A 17,029-nucleotide genomic window follows, 5' to 3' on the forward strand; every position below is an offset into this window, starting at 1 on the left:
TGGTTCCTCTAGGAGAGGTGAAAACATTGCTGTTTGGTTACAAGGCTAGCCCATAGATGCCTATTTCCATGAACAACAGTGGGGCATCTGCCTTTGGCTCAGGTCATGATCTCGGGGTTCTGGGATCAAGCCCTTCATTGGGCTCCCTGCTCAGCAGGGAGACTGCTTCTCTCTCTCCCTCTGCCTCTCCCCCTTCTTGTGTGCTTTCTCTGTCAAATAAATAAATAAAATCTTTAAAAAAAAATAGACACCACTACCAATAGCAATGTTTCTTTGAGAAATATATGCAAAAGCTCTCAGAAGATGGCAGCCCAGGTTTTCCATTCCCCTCAATATAAAGTCTGGTGGGAGCTCCCCTAATTGGGGCAGGAATTCCAGAATGGTTGGGCTAGTGAATATGAAGGGGCAGGAGGCTAGTAGCCTTTTTTTTTTTTTTTAACACTCAAACAATAAGCGCGCGCACACACATACACACATACACATTGAGTAAATGTACACAAAGCATAAACTATAACATAATAAAACAAAATACCTAGTCCCCCTAGCTTAAGAAACAGGTCATCATCAATACCTTCCAGGCATATGTGTATCTCCTTGTTTTTTGTTTCCCTTATTATTACCACAACTTGATACTTCTGACCAGCTGTTCTGTCCCCAGTTCCACTGCAGAACAGAAGAGCCTCAACTCTTCTCAACTCTAAATGAGCAAATATAAACTTATGGTTTATATTTATAAACTTATAAACCATAAGTTTATATTTGTTCATTTAACAAAGCCCTTTTGTGATTTTCTAATGCTGCTTACTAGAGAAGAAATAGGACAGACAATGAATGTGGGGAAACTCTAAAGCCACACACATGTACAAGTACAAGCTGCCCCTTATGTTCACGGGAAAACACAGATGATCCATGATTTCTCTGGCCCCTCCTTGTACAGAGAGTCACATCATCTGTATCTTTTTCCTTTGTCTGGTAGACTAGAAAGCAATTGATAAAGCAATTAAGACATAAGCTTTGAGGTTTTGAGGGTTTACTTCTTTTTAAAAAGATTTTATTTATTTATGTGACAGACAGAGATCACAAGCAGGCGTGGGGGGGCAGGGGAGCAGGCTCCCCGCTGAGCAGAGAGCCCAATGTGGGGCTCGATCCCAGGACCCTGAGATCATGACTTGAGCCAAAGGCAGAGGCTTTAACCCACTGAGCCACCCAGGCACCCCTTGAGGGTTTATTTTATTTAGAACTTCACACCCACCCTGTCTTATTATTTTTTTAATTCAGTTATGTTTTCATTATTTTTACTTTTACAAGTGATTATTATTAAAGTATGTAATGAAGACTGAAAGGGAACAGTCTGAAAAAGTACAGAGGCCATCTTCATACATGTCACCAAGCTGGCCATCTAGTGGATACTATTTTAGAATGCAGTCTGATGCATCAGTTTCAGTCTCAAATTTATAATTTGAGTTCAAAACATTCCATAATGTACAAAACTCTTCTACTTACCATTGGCTTTGGAAGTGACAGGTAGCCATACTTCTCTCCTACAAATAACACATACAACTTAAAACAAATTTTCTATTAGAGTATTTTCTATTATTCACGTTTAATCTTTTTAATATTATTAAATAGGAATGTTAGTATATTAGTTTTGGTAATTTAGTCTATTAATTACATGTGTTTCAGAAACAAAATTCTAATTTGGTGAACACGAAGGTTGTCAACAGTTGTATCTCTAAGGTACCTGGTTGGAGAATGTCTCCCTCCCCCGGATGTAACGGCAGAAAGGCCAAGGATCTCAGTGCTATTTACTTATATTTACAACAGCTTCATTCCTAGTGAAATCTTTTACAGTAGCTGCCTCTGATGAAACCAGATTCTTCTTTTATCCATACTGGTTATTAGTGCTTGTTTCCTTTTCTGTGACTATCAAACCAAAGCATTTACAGCTAAATTCTTAAAATATTCTTCCTGTCAAAGAGAGCAACTCAAGTATACAAGATAGGAGGATGAAGCAAACCAAACAGCAGTCTCTCAGCTGTGGGTCAGCCCCCGCAGGAAGCACAGGAACTGAGGAAAGAAGGAAGCAGGCATGTGATGTGCAACCCTGTGCGTTCACATTTCAAACTTCTGGATCATGGATGAACTCAGGTTACAATGGACGGTAGATTGTTTTTAAAGCCTAGTTTGTGACTAGAGGAAAGAACTCACAGGAAGATTGAACGGTAATTGCTTGTTGACTTCAAGGAATGGGAGTTTGTTCAGCTGTAATATACCAGGTAGAACCATATGAAATTGCTGATATTCAGCCACTTTTGAAATATAAAAAGAGCAATTTCATACCGTTTCACCTAATGAAAGTAAATACTGTGTAAGAACACTAAGTCATATACTTTCTTACAGAACGACTGTTCCATGAACAGAGTGAGCCTGTTTCACAAATATTTAAGTTTTCGCCTACAGCTGTGCTGCTAAATATGGAATCCACCAGCCATGGTGACTGTTGAGCAACTGAAACATGACCAGCCTGAATTGTGATGTGCTGCTGTAAGTACAAAGTACATACTGGATTTTGAAGATTTAATATAAAGGGGAAAAAAATGGAAAAGACCTCATTAATAATTTTTAAGTATTGATTATAAACAGATACATTGGGTTAAGTAAAAAACATTGAAATGAATGTCACCTATTTCTTTTTAAGTTTCTCTTGTGTCTCCTAGGAAACTTTAAACTACATATGTGGCTCACCTTCATTTCTGTGAAACAGCGCTGATCTAGAAAATGAATTGTCATTACAGGTCAGCCATTGGTACTCGGGAATAGGTTTATGGTTCAAATCATTTCTTTGTAATGTCAGAATTGTAAGTTACTTTTATTAATGATTTTCTGTTCTCAGAATTGTGAGAGAGAAAAAAACAATTTAAAGACATTATTTTCAGGGTGCCTGGATGGCTCTGTGGGTGGAAACTTCTGCCTTTGGCTCAGGTCATGATCCTGGGATCCTGGGATCGAGCCCCACATCGGGCTCTCTGCTCAGCGGGAAGCCTGTTTCCTCCTCTCTCTCTGCCTGTCTCTATGCCTACTTGTGATCTCTGTCTGTCAAATAAATAAATAAAATCTTTAAAAAAAATACATTATTTCCATAACTTGTCTCCTAGCCCTGATATAAAAAGTGCCTGATTTAGCAGTGAAAGATTAACAGAAGACTTTAAGTCATTTAAAACCTCAAAATTGATCATATATCTTAAATCAAAGTCCAAATGCTGCCCATCATATCCCTAAAAAGTGGTCTTAATAAGCTGCAGAAAGGAGCATAATCATTACTTAAGCATAATTAGCTTAGGCGTGGGCAATCTTGTATTATCTACCCTTGTGAAGGGTACTACTACATAATATCACTACTCCATAGTGCCTGTGACCCTGAAATGCTCACGTTTAGTCTCCTAGAGAAAAAACAAAAAACAAAACAAAACAAAAAAACACCTATCTTAGTACCTCTTACTTCTCTGAGAAACAACACAGTTAAAGAAACCAGAAGGCAGGGAGAAATAAATGCAATGAAAAAAGGGGCCTTTACATAATCTGGTTTACTAGCATCACCACCACCAGTTAATCAATGGCACTCCAGTCCCCAAGACTGTCTTACACATACTTTGCTGTGTTCCCTATTCCCACAATTTAGTTCAACTCACAATGATTTGCATATTTGAGGATAATGGCAAAACTCACCATTCTTCAGGATAGCTTTTCCCCAAATGCTATGCAGGTAAGGTTATTCCTCTTTCCCCCAATTCCAATTTAAGCTAAGTTTAATAATCATTTTTTAAAAGTTGATAAAGATACCAAAAATCATTAATCTGAATCATTTTATACTTAATTTTATACCTGTTTTTTCCAGACAAGCTTAATTATTATCATTGATTCTAAGAGCAAATACATTAACTCAGTTATGTTTAGCTCTTATATCAAATTCAAGAAGTAGCATTAACAAACAATTCCTACCTCTGATGAAAACACATTATAAACATTAGAAGTAACTGGAAAAACAGGAATTTTAATGGGGAAAAAAAGAGTCGATATTTGAATTATAAAACCTGTTTTCAAAGCACTATTTTCACTGTCATAATTTTAGTACTCCCCAAATCCTTTGTTTAATACTCCCTAAATCAACACCACAACTGCACCATCTTTACTGCTCACCTTACCCCTCCAGATAAACCAAGTTCAGGGTTAAACTCAAGAGCCCCTCTCATCTGATGAGGGTACCAAAATGATCTCTTATGAAAACCTGAGAAATGCTGCTGTCATTTTCACTATCCAGAGCTCTTCTGCATCTCTATGAACTAAAGCTAATTTCCCAAGGACAAAAAAGTCTCACTATTTCACTAAAGATGTGCCATATAATTCCCTATTAGAAGTTCCCACAATTAGCTTTTTTGATTCTGGAAGGAGCTCCGCATGGCATGATCAGAAAGATCATGTCCTAGACCCACTGAAAATGAATCACTAACTATTGAAGGATAGGTGATTGGGAGCTAACTACAGGAGCAGGCCTGGGGTATTCTAATCCAAACCCAGTTGTCATCCTCAAACTCTCCCTTACCTCTACACTCAATCACCAAATCCTACCAATATGACCTGCAAAATTCTTCTTCAGTCAGTCCTTTTTTCTCCATTTCTACGATCGTCATCTCATCATCTCTTGTCTGGATAGGTCATTCCCTTGTTTTGAACTCCATGTTCATATTTATATGAACTCTTATTTAACTCATATTTATCCCACAAGCATGTTCCTCCTTCTATGCCTCCCCTTTCCGCAAACAGCACCTTATACATCCAGTCTGCCAAGTGATAAGTTAGGCACAGAGCTATGGAACACAGCCACTGGGTAATCTCTGTATACTGAAGCCTAGTCATACTAATTCTAAGATGGTTCAAACAGAGCAAGAGAAATTCAGCCTCTTTAAAGGACAATTTCCAAGCTGTGAGAGGAGGCTTCTTTCAACACTTAGTTATCTAAAATAATCTCAAATTCTAAGCTCTATGACTACATATTCACCATTAAGAGAAAGTGGAGTCTTTCTGATCTGGTCCTTTCTAATATAAAGACCATGGCTTCCCAGGAGGGTTTGGTAAGAAGGCAGAAATAGATGAAGAGAGAAAGCAGAAAGACAAGTAGTGATTTTTGAGTTCTCAAAACAATCCCAGGAGGCCCTATTGTGAAATTTGCGTGTCTCAGGATAAGAGGGACAATGACCTAGCTCTGAGTCCCTTTCTCATTGCTTACCATGTTATTTGCTTTAATTGGTTGGTTAAACGATTCTTGCAAACATATTTGATAATTCTTCTAGTAATGAGAGTCAAGATACTCAGAGCAGAACAAAGGTAGCTAGAATACAGCAAAGGCTTTTCAATAATAGCTGTAACATGAGTTATAACAGTAGCAGAGAGAAATCAGGATCTGAAGAATACACTGTGTCCTTTGTATGGAAAGTAGTGGACAGGTGCAAGGTAATAGGCAGGCTTGTCGTAATAATTGTACAGAACAGGAAAAACAACACTGTGACACTGGACTCAAGCCAATCAATAATTGCTCACCCAGAGCTGAACATCTTTGTCAGAAAAGCTATTCTTATGAGCTTACTGATAAAGGTCAGGACAAAGAAAGGAAGTACAAGAAATCAACCACCTCCATCTCAGTTAACTCCACTTAAGGATCCTTCTGAACAGCAAGATTCTTCTCCAGTTCAACAATGGATGTGTTGGAGGCAACAGCTCCCCACCTACGAAGCCCTAAAGAAGCCCTGATTTTTTTGAGGATATGTTACCTAAACCCAAAGAGGAGACCATTTTAATAACATCCAGCTTGAGAGTAAAAGAAACCAGAGACCATGTGGCCCAAACATAAGTACAGGGTTTTCCTGTTTCAGTTCTCATCTATCTGTAGTGGGTGCTCGTGCTGAGAAAGATGGGGAAGTCACTTTCTTCATTGCCTAAACACATCCTACAGTCAAATGACCTTCTTCAGACATGAATCAACATCATCACTCTACCTTTTAATATATGAAAACTGCCTCACATGAAAATCCACATGCTTATACTTTATAAAAGCATCAAAAGGATTAGCCATTTAGACTAGCTATCACAGAAAACTTTAAATGTAAAAGCATGGTAAACATTTATTATACTTCACAAATTAGCATATACTTATAAAGTCTATCTAATTTCTTGATTTTAAAAAGCAAATCAGCAATTATCCTAAATAGGTATTTTTTAAAATATGAAATGTTTAGATGTTCAAGTCAACAAAAATAAATGTGTAATTTGATGTTATTGTGGCTTTAAGGACATTTTATTAAAAAAAAAAAAGCATGCTTGATGCTAATAGAAGCCATTCAAAGGGGGAAAATACATGAAAACACATAAATATAAATAAGAGGACACACAATACAATGGAAAATAAACAAAAGTCCCTGTTATTAAAATAAAGAATAAAAATGATGTCTTCCTATACATTGTATAGTGCTATTCTACATGTTGTAGAAATACCAATGAACTTACCCACCACAGGAAATTTTCCAAGATTATGTAGTCATCAAGAAAGAGATTCCATCCAAGTGGAAGGAAAGCAATTCAAAAATCAAATAACTACATTCATTTCATTATGAAGTTAGTAGAATTAAATCAGAGAATAATTCTATTACAGAAGAGCTTTTGTACTAAAACAAAAGAACAATTAAGATAAAATATAGAATGACTGAATTTCAATAGGAAAACTAGAATATTAATATTAATTCAAAGACATCTACTATACTGTTGTACAATAAATCATACTGCTTACATACTACAATAAAGAAGGGCACACAACATTTTCACAATTTCTCTGTGGAAGATATGTTACTATAAAAATAACCCACTGGGTTATTATAATTCATTTTGCAACTGAGGTCTGACATTAAAAACTAATAGAGCTAATTAAAATATTACTATATCTAAATATGTGGACCATTTCTCACCTCGTCTTCCTTCAAACACGTCATTGATTTCTCTTAGCAGTGTTGACATGTCACCAATTTGGGATTCCCAAGCTTCACAAAATACGTCTAGATTTTCTTTAGCAATTTTACTAGATGGATGCAATGTCAATGTTTCAGCAGCAGAAATTATCTAACGAAATACAACAAACACAGGTATCCATTTCAAAATCTGAGCTCTCAACATTATATTGGAGACCAAACTTAAGTCTGTACTGTTCAACTCAACAAACAACGATGAAGTGCCTTACACACCTAAGCCCCATGTTGGCCAACGTGGAGATACGTGGAACAAAACTTTTTTTTTTTAATGTGATCCACAAATAAACAGCATGCATCATCGTATACAAATCTTTATTCAGGGAGTGGTGGTCTTTATTTCAGGAAAAGTGTTTCAACAGAGTTATTTCCACAGCAGAATTCAAAGAGTTATAGTCGGGCTGGAAAGAGTATAGTGTGCACTGTCGCACAAGAGACAGGGCAGTGGCTGTGGCAGCAGGGGCCACAGTGTAATGGCGCTGGTGGCGGTAGGAGGCGTGGGAGTGGTAGGAGTAGTGACAGTGGTAGGCGGCTAGTAGTACTGGCACTGGCAGGAGTGGTAACATACACACACACCCGCGAGCACACGGCAGATACCTTCTAGAGAGACAGTGTCTTAGAGGTCTGATATACATTAGTATTAATCTTTGGAAACACACAAAATATATTATTCCCATTACACAGCTAGAGAAACTGAGGCTCCAAGACACAAGTAACTGATACATGGCTCTTCATTCACCTACTCTGTGCCAGGCACTGTACCCATGTTCCAGGAGCTGGGGATGTGGTTGAGTGAAACAGATAAAGATGCCTGTCTCTGTGGAGCTCACATTAAACTGGGGGGAGACACGGGGCGCCTGGGTGGCTCAGTTGGTTAAGTGGCTGCCTTCGGCTCAGGTCATGATCCCAGCGTCCTAGGACGGGAGTCCCACCTCGGGCTCCCTGCTCAGCAGGGAGCCTGCTTCTCCCTCTGCCTCTGCCTGCCACTCTGTCTGCCTGTGCTCACTCTCTCTGACAAATAAATAAATAAAATCTTAAAAACAAATAACAAAAACTGGGGGGAGAAAGATAATAAAAAACATACAAGTAAATGATCAGATACTGTAAATTATGTATAAAAATCCAGGGTAAGGAGGAGAGAGGATGTTAGGCGGTCACGGAAAAGGTGGCATGTGAAGGCAGAGAACTGAAGGAGGCTGGGGGGTGGGGAGACAAAGGAACCCTAAGGCGAGTTGTTTGGGATGAGGCGGGAGCACCTCTAGCATGTTCAAGGTCAGTGTGACTGAACCGACATGAAAAAAAAGGAAGGTCATCGGAGGCCATGGGATGCGGAACATACACAGTTAGGACTGGACTGGACTGTGAGAGAGGAAGTCACTGAAGGGCTTTCAGAAGACTGATATGGTCCCCGTCACCCTATTTTTAAGGGAATTAGAGCTACATGCTCCAACCGCGTGGGCACAGTCACACGAGCACAGGACTTGACAAGCAGGTGGCAGCTTCATGAGCAAAACAAGGTTCCCCATGTTCAGGGAAGACGGGCATATGGGCTCACCAGAAAACCATGGGCTACATTTCAGGGTGACTCCCCTCTTGGCCAGGAGCCACTGTATGGTGTACAAACTGCTCCGCTATGTCCTAGATAGGACTGAACATGCTAAAGGAAATATAAGGAGGACACAGCTCAAGTAGAGATGTCCAGAAATAAATACAAATTATCCCAGAGGCACGCTCTATTTCCTTAAATGATCCCTTTGCGAAGCAGATGGGAAGGACTAGGAGTAAAAGCTAAGGCTGTGGGAACAAATACGCTTCTCAGGTTACGGAAGTTGCCAACAGGCTCTAACACCATCCTGGGGAAGAAAGTGTGGTTATTCCTAATATCCCTGTCACATTAAAAACAGTAAGCAGAGAATCACAGCCACATAGCAAGCACGGCTTCAGAATAGCAAGAGCTGAATGCCTAGGCAGCGGAGTCCAACTCTTTATAATTCGGATGAAATATATTGAAACCCAAGGCAAACAGGATGAACCTCAAGTAGAGATGTAAATATTAAAGCCTTGGTTTCTCCTAATAAGCAGAGATCCTCTGGTTATAATAAAACGTTCAGCAGATGATCATTGCTAAGGATCACTAGTATACTTCCTCCTTCCATGATAAGCCTTTGACACTGTTCTCTACAGGAAAGCACACATCCCTCCAACATTCCACATGCTTCTGCTGGAGGACACAGGCCACCACCACTCTATGGTGTTGCTGTTCTCAACTCTAAATCCAAGGGCTCTACTAGTAATGCAGTTAGGAGTATCATCCTTTGGCACGACATTTAAGGACACCTGGTAAATTGTATTTTGGAGCTTAAACCTAAAAAAGAAAGAAGCCCCTCGCTTTTCTCTTTAGATTAATTTGACAGGGATAGTACTAAATGGGATATCAATTTTTAAAAGGTTCTGGAAAATTATAAGGACAAAGTAGTATTTCAGAAAATTCAGAAAAAAATCTAATTCTTCCAAAGAAGCTCAAGAACTTTCATTTCTACATATTCCCATGTAGTCATTTTCTATTTTTTTTTAAGATTTTTTTATTTTTAGAGAGCAAGAGGGAGCATGAGCAGGAGGGGCAGAAGGAGAAGAAGAGAGAGAATCCCCAATATGGGGCTTGATCTCACGACCCTGAGACCATGACCTGAGCCAAAACCAAGAGTTGGATACTCAACTGAATGTGCCACCCAAGCATCCCTCATTTTCTTATCTATGTACATTTTACATAGTATCAATTGTAGTAAGTATACTATCTGTATCCTGCTTTTATCATCTAACATTTTAACAATATATTTTTCAATGTTGCTAATTCTAGTTATCATTATCATGCTAAGGTCATAATGTACTATTTACCTAACTTAAGAGAACTATTTTGGTTCCAACTGAATCTTATTATAAGTAATGTGGGAACAAATATTGCTTTAGTTTCTGTTTGTCTAATTTTCCCTATGTCCTTGGGAATCCTAGGTCAAAACACATAAATATTTTTATGGCTTGGTCCATAACAGTAACTTTTTTTTTTTTAATTAAAGATTTTAATTTTGGGGGGACTCCTGCTCAGTCAGTTAAGCGTCTGCCTTTAGCTCAGGTCATGATCCTAGGGCCCTGCGATTGAGGTCTGCATCTGGCTCCCTGCTCAGCAAGAAGCCTGCTTCTCCCTCTGTCTGCTGCTCCTGCTGCTTATGCTCTCTCTCTCTGACAAATAAATAAATCTTTAAAAAATTTTTATTTTTTTGTTTTTATTTATTTATTTGAGAGAAAGAGCGAGCATGAGTCAAGGAGACGGGCAGAAGGAGAGGGAGAAGCAGACTCCCCGCTGAATAGGAAGCCCAAAGTGGGGTTCGATCCCAGAACCCTGAGATCATGACCTGAGCGAAGGCAAACACTTAATTCACTGAGCCAGCCAGGTGCCTCTACGATTTTATTTAAGTAATCTCTATACCCAATGCAGAGCCGGAAATCACAACCCCAAGACCAAGAGTGTACACTCACACTCCACTGCCTAAGCCAGCCAGATGCCCCGGTAAATTACTTTTCAAATATGTCATTACAACTTGCACTGCAAACAGCCTCATTGAAAACAAATATAAACCAGGACATCAATTAAATGGGCCAATCTCCAGTTTCACAGATGAACAGCATCAGTGTGAATGTCAGCTATGTTCTGGCACACTGTCCATGACAATGCCATTTCCTTCTTCATTACTCTCAGGAGATTTGACCTCGAGTTATGCAGAACCACGTACATCTTCCTTCCACACAATTTGCTATGATACTCAGACAAGACATAATAAAAAGAAATGACCTGCTATTGACCATACATACCTGTTGGCCAGTCACCTGAAATGTTTCTTCTGCATGTATACAGGTTATTTCAAGAGGTTCTGTCCCAGATATATGCCGTAACAATCGACAGACCTATGAGACAACATTTGAACTGAGGGTATAATACTTAAGACTGGAGTTAACAGTACTGTTTGGTATACTTGAGAGTTGCTAAGAGACTAGGTCTTACAAGTTCCCATCACAAGGAAAAACGATTTTCTGTAACTATATGAGGGCGATGGATGTTAACCAAATTTACTGTGGTGATCATTTCAAAATATATATATATGAGATCATTATGTGTATACCTTAAACTTACAGGATGTTATATGTCAATTATACCTTTAAAAAACTATTTTAAAAAACATAATCATCAAATCTGTTTTAAAGATTTTATTTATTTATTTGACAGCCAGAGATCACAAGTAGGCAGAGAGGTAGGCAGAGAGAGAGGAAGAGGAGCAAGCTTCCCGCTGAGCGGAGAGCCTGATGTAGGGCTCGATCCCAGGACCCTGGAATCAAGACCTGAGCTGAAGGCAGAGGCTTTAACACACTGAGCCATCCAGGTGCCCCACCAAATCTATTTTAAAACAGAGATGTATCTACAGTCATTTTAAGAATGCTCCTTAGCAGTTTTCATGTGTAAACAAGTAACGGAGAGGAAGCTAGTCCACTTAGTCTAAGAGCTCCTCTAACTGCTAGTCTTTGCGATTTGGTGAGCCAGGCACAGCAGGTAACATGGAGACAGCTCTGTGGTTCCTATCTGTGCATTTACATACATGTTGGCTATATACCTCATATGCACAAGTTATACACAAGTTAAGTATATATTTTTTTACTAAGAGATATCTGGTGTTTTCAGTAAGTGGCAGGCTTAGAATATCAATTAATAACTGAAATTACAGCAAAAGTGACAGGTGAAATACCAGTAACACCCAGAAAGGTCTGGGCAGAACAGAAGAGGTTCAGAGGAGGAACACTGGGCTGAATGTCTTTTCTCTGTCCGTCCACATCCACTCTCCTTCCTTCCCAAACTGCTTTATGCCCTGGGACACTGACATTTGTGGTCTCCAGCTCCGTGGGGGCAATGGGAAGGACCAGCAACAGACCAGCAGGAATGCAGAGCAACGGCCTTTATTCTCATGCTCTTTCCCTGCAGGGTTGCCTTGGGCTGTCTCTGTGTCTAGTCCTGAAATCAGAACCTCTCACGGTGGCTTTCTGAAAGACTCTGTGACCTTCCAGTTTCCAGTAACCACTCCTTCTCCCTATGAATTTGGGCCTATCAGCAGTACCAGCTCTATCACTAACCCCAATCACTGCACTCCCACGGTTCCCCTCACACCGTGGCTATTCAGTTGTAAACAGCTCTTCTATTAAAGGCTCTTTAAATTATTCTAATTCAAGTGTGCCATCTCTTTCATGCTGAGACCCCCACAGATTCAAATAGAAACAAGGTCATACAATGTGTCTGCACTGCTCTACTCCAAAGCCTAACCTCTCTGAGAGAATAAGGACAAGAAGATTAATAAGTGCATCTGCAGGTTCCAGCATTTTCTGTTGTTTTGTTTTAGAGGTCAGACTGTTGTTAAGACAGATAAATATTATATCTTAAGATTCCAAAGGAGACAGAGAAAATGCTCATATAAGTTACCCAAAAAAACATATTTGAGTTACTACCCCTAATACAGCTATCATGAAACCACAATTTCTTTAACAAACGAACCGATTACTCACCTCGACAAGCTGCTCTTTCTGTTCAGAGAGTTTACACGCATATTCAGCCAAGCCTTCTAAATTTCCTTCTACTCCAGTAAGTTTTAATGCTTTTAGTACCACATGATCGGCGTGGTATTTTAACAGATCTGCTGCCAGCTGGGTTGCTGTCCTATGGAGCTGCAGATGTGGGGGGTAAAGGGTAATGAAAGAAAGACAACAAACAATCCGGTTTTGTCATCAAGCACCTCACAATCACTTTAAAAACGAAAAAGGAGCAACCTCAATGCATCCGCACTTGGTGCACTGAAAGGAAAGTGTGCAGCAGAAGCTGCGCAGCACAGGGGAGCCTGTCAGTTCTCCCAGGGTGGGAGAGACATGGACATCTTTGAGTTTCCTCTTGTGCGTAGAACGGTTGTCTGCAGTCGGCTGCTGTGGCGTGGCGGGGCCCTTTTTATCCTGCTATTCACCAACTCTTGGCCACACAGCTGCTCTCTTACTTAAAAAATGCTCCCTTTGGGGCACCTGGGTGGCTCAGTGGTTAAAGCCTCTGCCTTCGGCTCAGGTCATGATCCCAGGGTCCTGGGATCGAGCCTCACATCGGGCTCTCTGCTCAGCAGGGAGCCTGCCTCCTCTTCCTCTCTCTCTGCCTGCCTCTCTGCCTACTTGTGATCCGTCTGTCAAATAAATAAAAATCTTTAAAAAAAAAAATGCTCCCACTACTCTAGAGGTTAGTAGGCAACACACCAGTATTAAGAGGATGGTATTCAGATACTACGAGGAAAGGCAAATGGCAGTTCATGATCAGTAAGATTTTTCAATAGACTTTTGAAAAGGTCTTGATGTGAGAGTCAATCTGTTAGGGATTCAACAGAATTTTATGAGATACCCAGATAATGGAAGACACTGTACTAGAGGCTGGACATACAAATAGGACACACTCCCTTCCCTCAGGGGGTTATAGCCCATCTGTAGTTGCTGTCTAGAACTTTACTCCCCAACTCTTAGGTCACAGAATATATGACAGACAAACCCCGAGGCTATATTTGACTTGGGATGGATTTTAATCACAGCCTACTCTCCGCAGATATCTTTGAGTACTATTAAGTCCAAAATCTTCGTTTCATCCTGCTTTTTGTTTAAAAAAAAAAAATGATAAGGCAGGTTATTCTGGGGTTCTCCAGGAAGAGATCATTTTTAATACCACTGTCCTAATGAAAATCTGACTTGAAGGAAGCCTATTGAATGAAGTGATTTTTTTTTTCCTGGAAATAATCCAATGTCAATTCAAATTACAGGACCTTCTAAAAAATTGACAATAGAGTAGTCTGCATTCACGCAATCAAGTGAGAATAATTACAGTCAGAAACAAAGACATGAAAATGTACTTTCCTTTGGAAACTAAATGCCACATAAGAATTTTAAGAAAATTTATTTAACCATCAGGGCCTTAGAGAATATCTAATGCCAGCCCTTTATTTTACAGACTAGGAAAGAGGTCCTTAGAGACTGAGTGACTTGCCCACAGTCACGTAAATCTGAGTGGTTCTAGAGACAACTTACTACCACGCCTAAGGGAGGAAGGGTGAATAAGCTCGAAGTTCCGCTCTGGGCAAAGAACTGACCACCCGGCTTTACAGACACTGTCTGCCTTAATCCTTATACAAATTCATTCTAGGCTGATGTTGTTGCACCCATGTCGGAGGTTAGGAAAATGAAGCTGGTGGAAAGCCGCTCAGTCTATTATCAAAGGATTTTCTCCTCATACTGATAGTCAAATTTTAACAATAATTTAGTTAAAGTTGAATGGGCTGGAAAAAATGGATAGGCTTTTTTGTTTTTTTTAAACCAAAGAAAACCATAACATCCTTCTATGTTTAATAAGATGTTAAAACGAAGGTTTCAGTAGAGGTCCATACTAAGTAAGATGTGAAACAAATCATCATGTATATAATTTATAAAAGAAAACCAAAACCCAATTCCATTCTCTTGAACCCCTGACTGCAAAAATATAAAAGAATAAAGGAATTAGAGATAAGGAAGCTCTGTCTGGACTGCTGACAGGTGTGTTCTGAGCATTACCTCCAGGCACACCCCAGGGTAGAAGGAGCAGGGTGGCCGGGAGTTGCAGTGAGGGGCTCTGATGAACACACTCAATCACCCAGGAGAGACAAAGTCAGCTTTACCAGACCCCAAAGCATTCTGTAAGGGCACCAATTTCAAAGAACTTTCCACCTCCCCCCCTCTTCTCTTTTGGCCTTGAGCCACACTGGCAAAGATCAAGAACTGAAGCTAAGGGCGAGGGGTGGGGGGGCAGAAAGCTGTGAAAAGAGACCAGAGACCACACCTTTCCCAAAAGCCCTGGGTGTGGCTGGGGGCTGGGGAACAGGGATAAGTCCTTAATTGAAGGACTATCAAAATAGCAATTTATATATTGGAGAACTCATTCTAATTTTGGAACTGAGATTTTGTTTCATCACCTAAAGCATGGACTGGCAAACTTACTCTGTAAGGGGCTGCACAGGAAATATTTTAGGGTTTCCAGGCTGCACAGTGTCTACTGCAACTACCCAACTCTGCTGTTGTGAAAAAACAGCAGACAATATGTAAGCACATGGGCAGGACTATGTCTCCCAAAACTTGACTTAAAACAGACAGCCTGGCTGTAGTTGGCAAACATCTGACTTACAGTGACTTTCAATTGCTTTAGAGAGATCAAATGAGTCAGAGATGGCCCAGTTTGGCAGGAAGCAGGGAAATCTCAACCAAAACAATATTCTTAAAAATCAATTACATTAAGGTTATACTTTATATGCAGCAAAACGTACCAAAGGTACAATGTGATGAGTTTTGACATTCATATCTATGTAACCATCACCACAATCAAATATTCCATACATTTCCTTTATCCCCCAAAGTTCTCCCATGCCTCCTTGTAGTAAATATCCCCCAACTTCTGATCCCAGGCAGCCACTGATTTGGTTTCCATCACTATACATTAGTTTTGCCTTTTCTAGAATTTCTTCTAAATGGAATTACATATATACACATCCACTCACACACAAACACACACTCGTTGGTGTCTGACCTCTTTCAGTGTTACATTTTAGTGATTTATCCACATGATTACCTGTATCCATATTGTTTCTCTTCTTTGCTGAATAATACTTGTTATAGTCATACCAAAATTAATTCATCGATTCCTCTGTGGATGGAAACTTAGACTATTTCTAGTTTGGGGCTATCATAAATAAAGGTGTTATGAACATCTACATACAAGCTTTGAGAAGGATGGCACGAAAAAAACAGTGGCTTTAAAACGGAAAACCATCTTCTAGACACACAGACATAGTAATACTAATGCACTTCATACATACTAGGTCACATGAAAATTAGCAAAGGTTTATAAGGGGCTAAATTTCAAACTATACTTACTTCTTTCTTGAGTTCATTGAGACTGTGACTGATTTTCAATACAGCAAGTTCTAGTTCTTCAGCAATACTTTTTGTTTTCTTGTTTTGCTAAAAATTAAAAAATATACATATATATAGTTACCTCATCTTTTTAATCTGGCAATTCCAATTTTATTTAACTACAAATTATAATAAATGTTTAATATCATTCTGTGCATTATAAAAGTAGGTTTTAAAAATTCACCTATTTATGGTTAGAATGGAAAATAGAATTTTAACTCTCTAGTTATATTTTCCCATTCTAACTATAATAAGATAAATTTTTAAAATCTCATTTCTTTAAAAAATTTATCATGTCTAAAATGAATCTATTTTATCTTCTGCCCAGAATGCTCATCTCTTTGCTCTTAATGGAGTTAAAAATTAAAATCCTATTTACCTTTAACTCTCTATATAAATGTCTCCTTCTCAGAAAGGCCTTTTCAGATCACATAAACTAGGCCCTCTTCTTACCATTCTAATCTTTCTCTAAGTAATCTAGTTTGCAATTACATACTTACTCTTTTAATTTTTTCTGTTTAAACTTGATCTTCCCCACTAGGCTCTGGTAAGCTCCATGAAGGCTGGGATCACATTTATTTTGGTCACTCATGAATACACAATACCTGACACAGCAAATGGAAGGTAGTAGGTACTCCGTTCTTTGAACAGATAAATCTAAGTCAAATGTCACTATCTTCAAGCAGTCTTCTTGATTCATCTCCCTAAATATAAATTTGCTCTCCTTCAAATTGCCGCAACACACAGTCTGTACCTCTGTTAGGACACCTACAAAACTTTCTGTACTTGTCTGACCCCTTCCCACACTTTTCTCCATTGCAAAATTCTTGCAGGCGAAGATTTTATCTTGTTCACCTTTAGATTTCTGGTGCCTGGCATATAAAACGTACTCAGTAACAACAAAA

General features: G+C 39.3%; 1 protein-coding gene across 2 annotated transcripts in view; it reads right to left on the reverse strand.

Moving 5' to 3' along the window:
• The window catches only part of CTNNAL1 (catenin alpha like 1), a 59,759-nt gene that overhangs the window by 10,656 nt on the left and 32,074 nt on the right, over positions 1–17,029 (reverse strand). For both annotated transcript variants that reach the window (XM_082696874.1, XM_082696875.1), the window contains exons 8-12: positions 16,086–16,172; positions 12,672–12,830; positions 10,938–11,030; positions 7,014–7,164; positions 1,504–1,541 (exon numbers count right to left, since the gene is read on the reverse strand). In XM_082696874.1, coding sequence (XP_082553000.1) covers positions 1,504–1,541; positions 7,014–7,164; positions 10,938–11,030; positions 12,672–12,830; positions 16,086–16,172 — 528 coding nt within the window. The remainder of the gene's footprint in view (positions 1–1,503; positions 1,542–7,013; positions 7,165–10,937; positions 11,031–12,671; positions 12,831–16,085; positions 16,173–17,029) is intronic.

Source organism: Mustela nivalis (assembly GCF_964662115.1).
Source record: "Mustela nivalis genome assembly, chromosome: 13".
In the NCBI taxonomy this organism is placed as follows: domain Eukaryota; kingdom Metazoa; phylum Chordata; class Mammalia; order Carnivora; family Mustelidae; genus Mustela; species Mustela nivalis.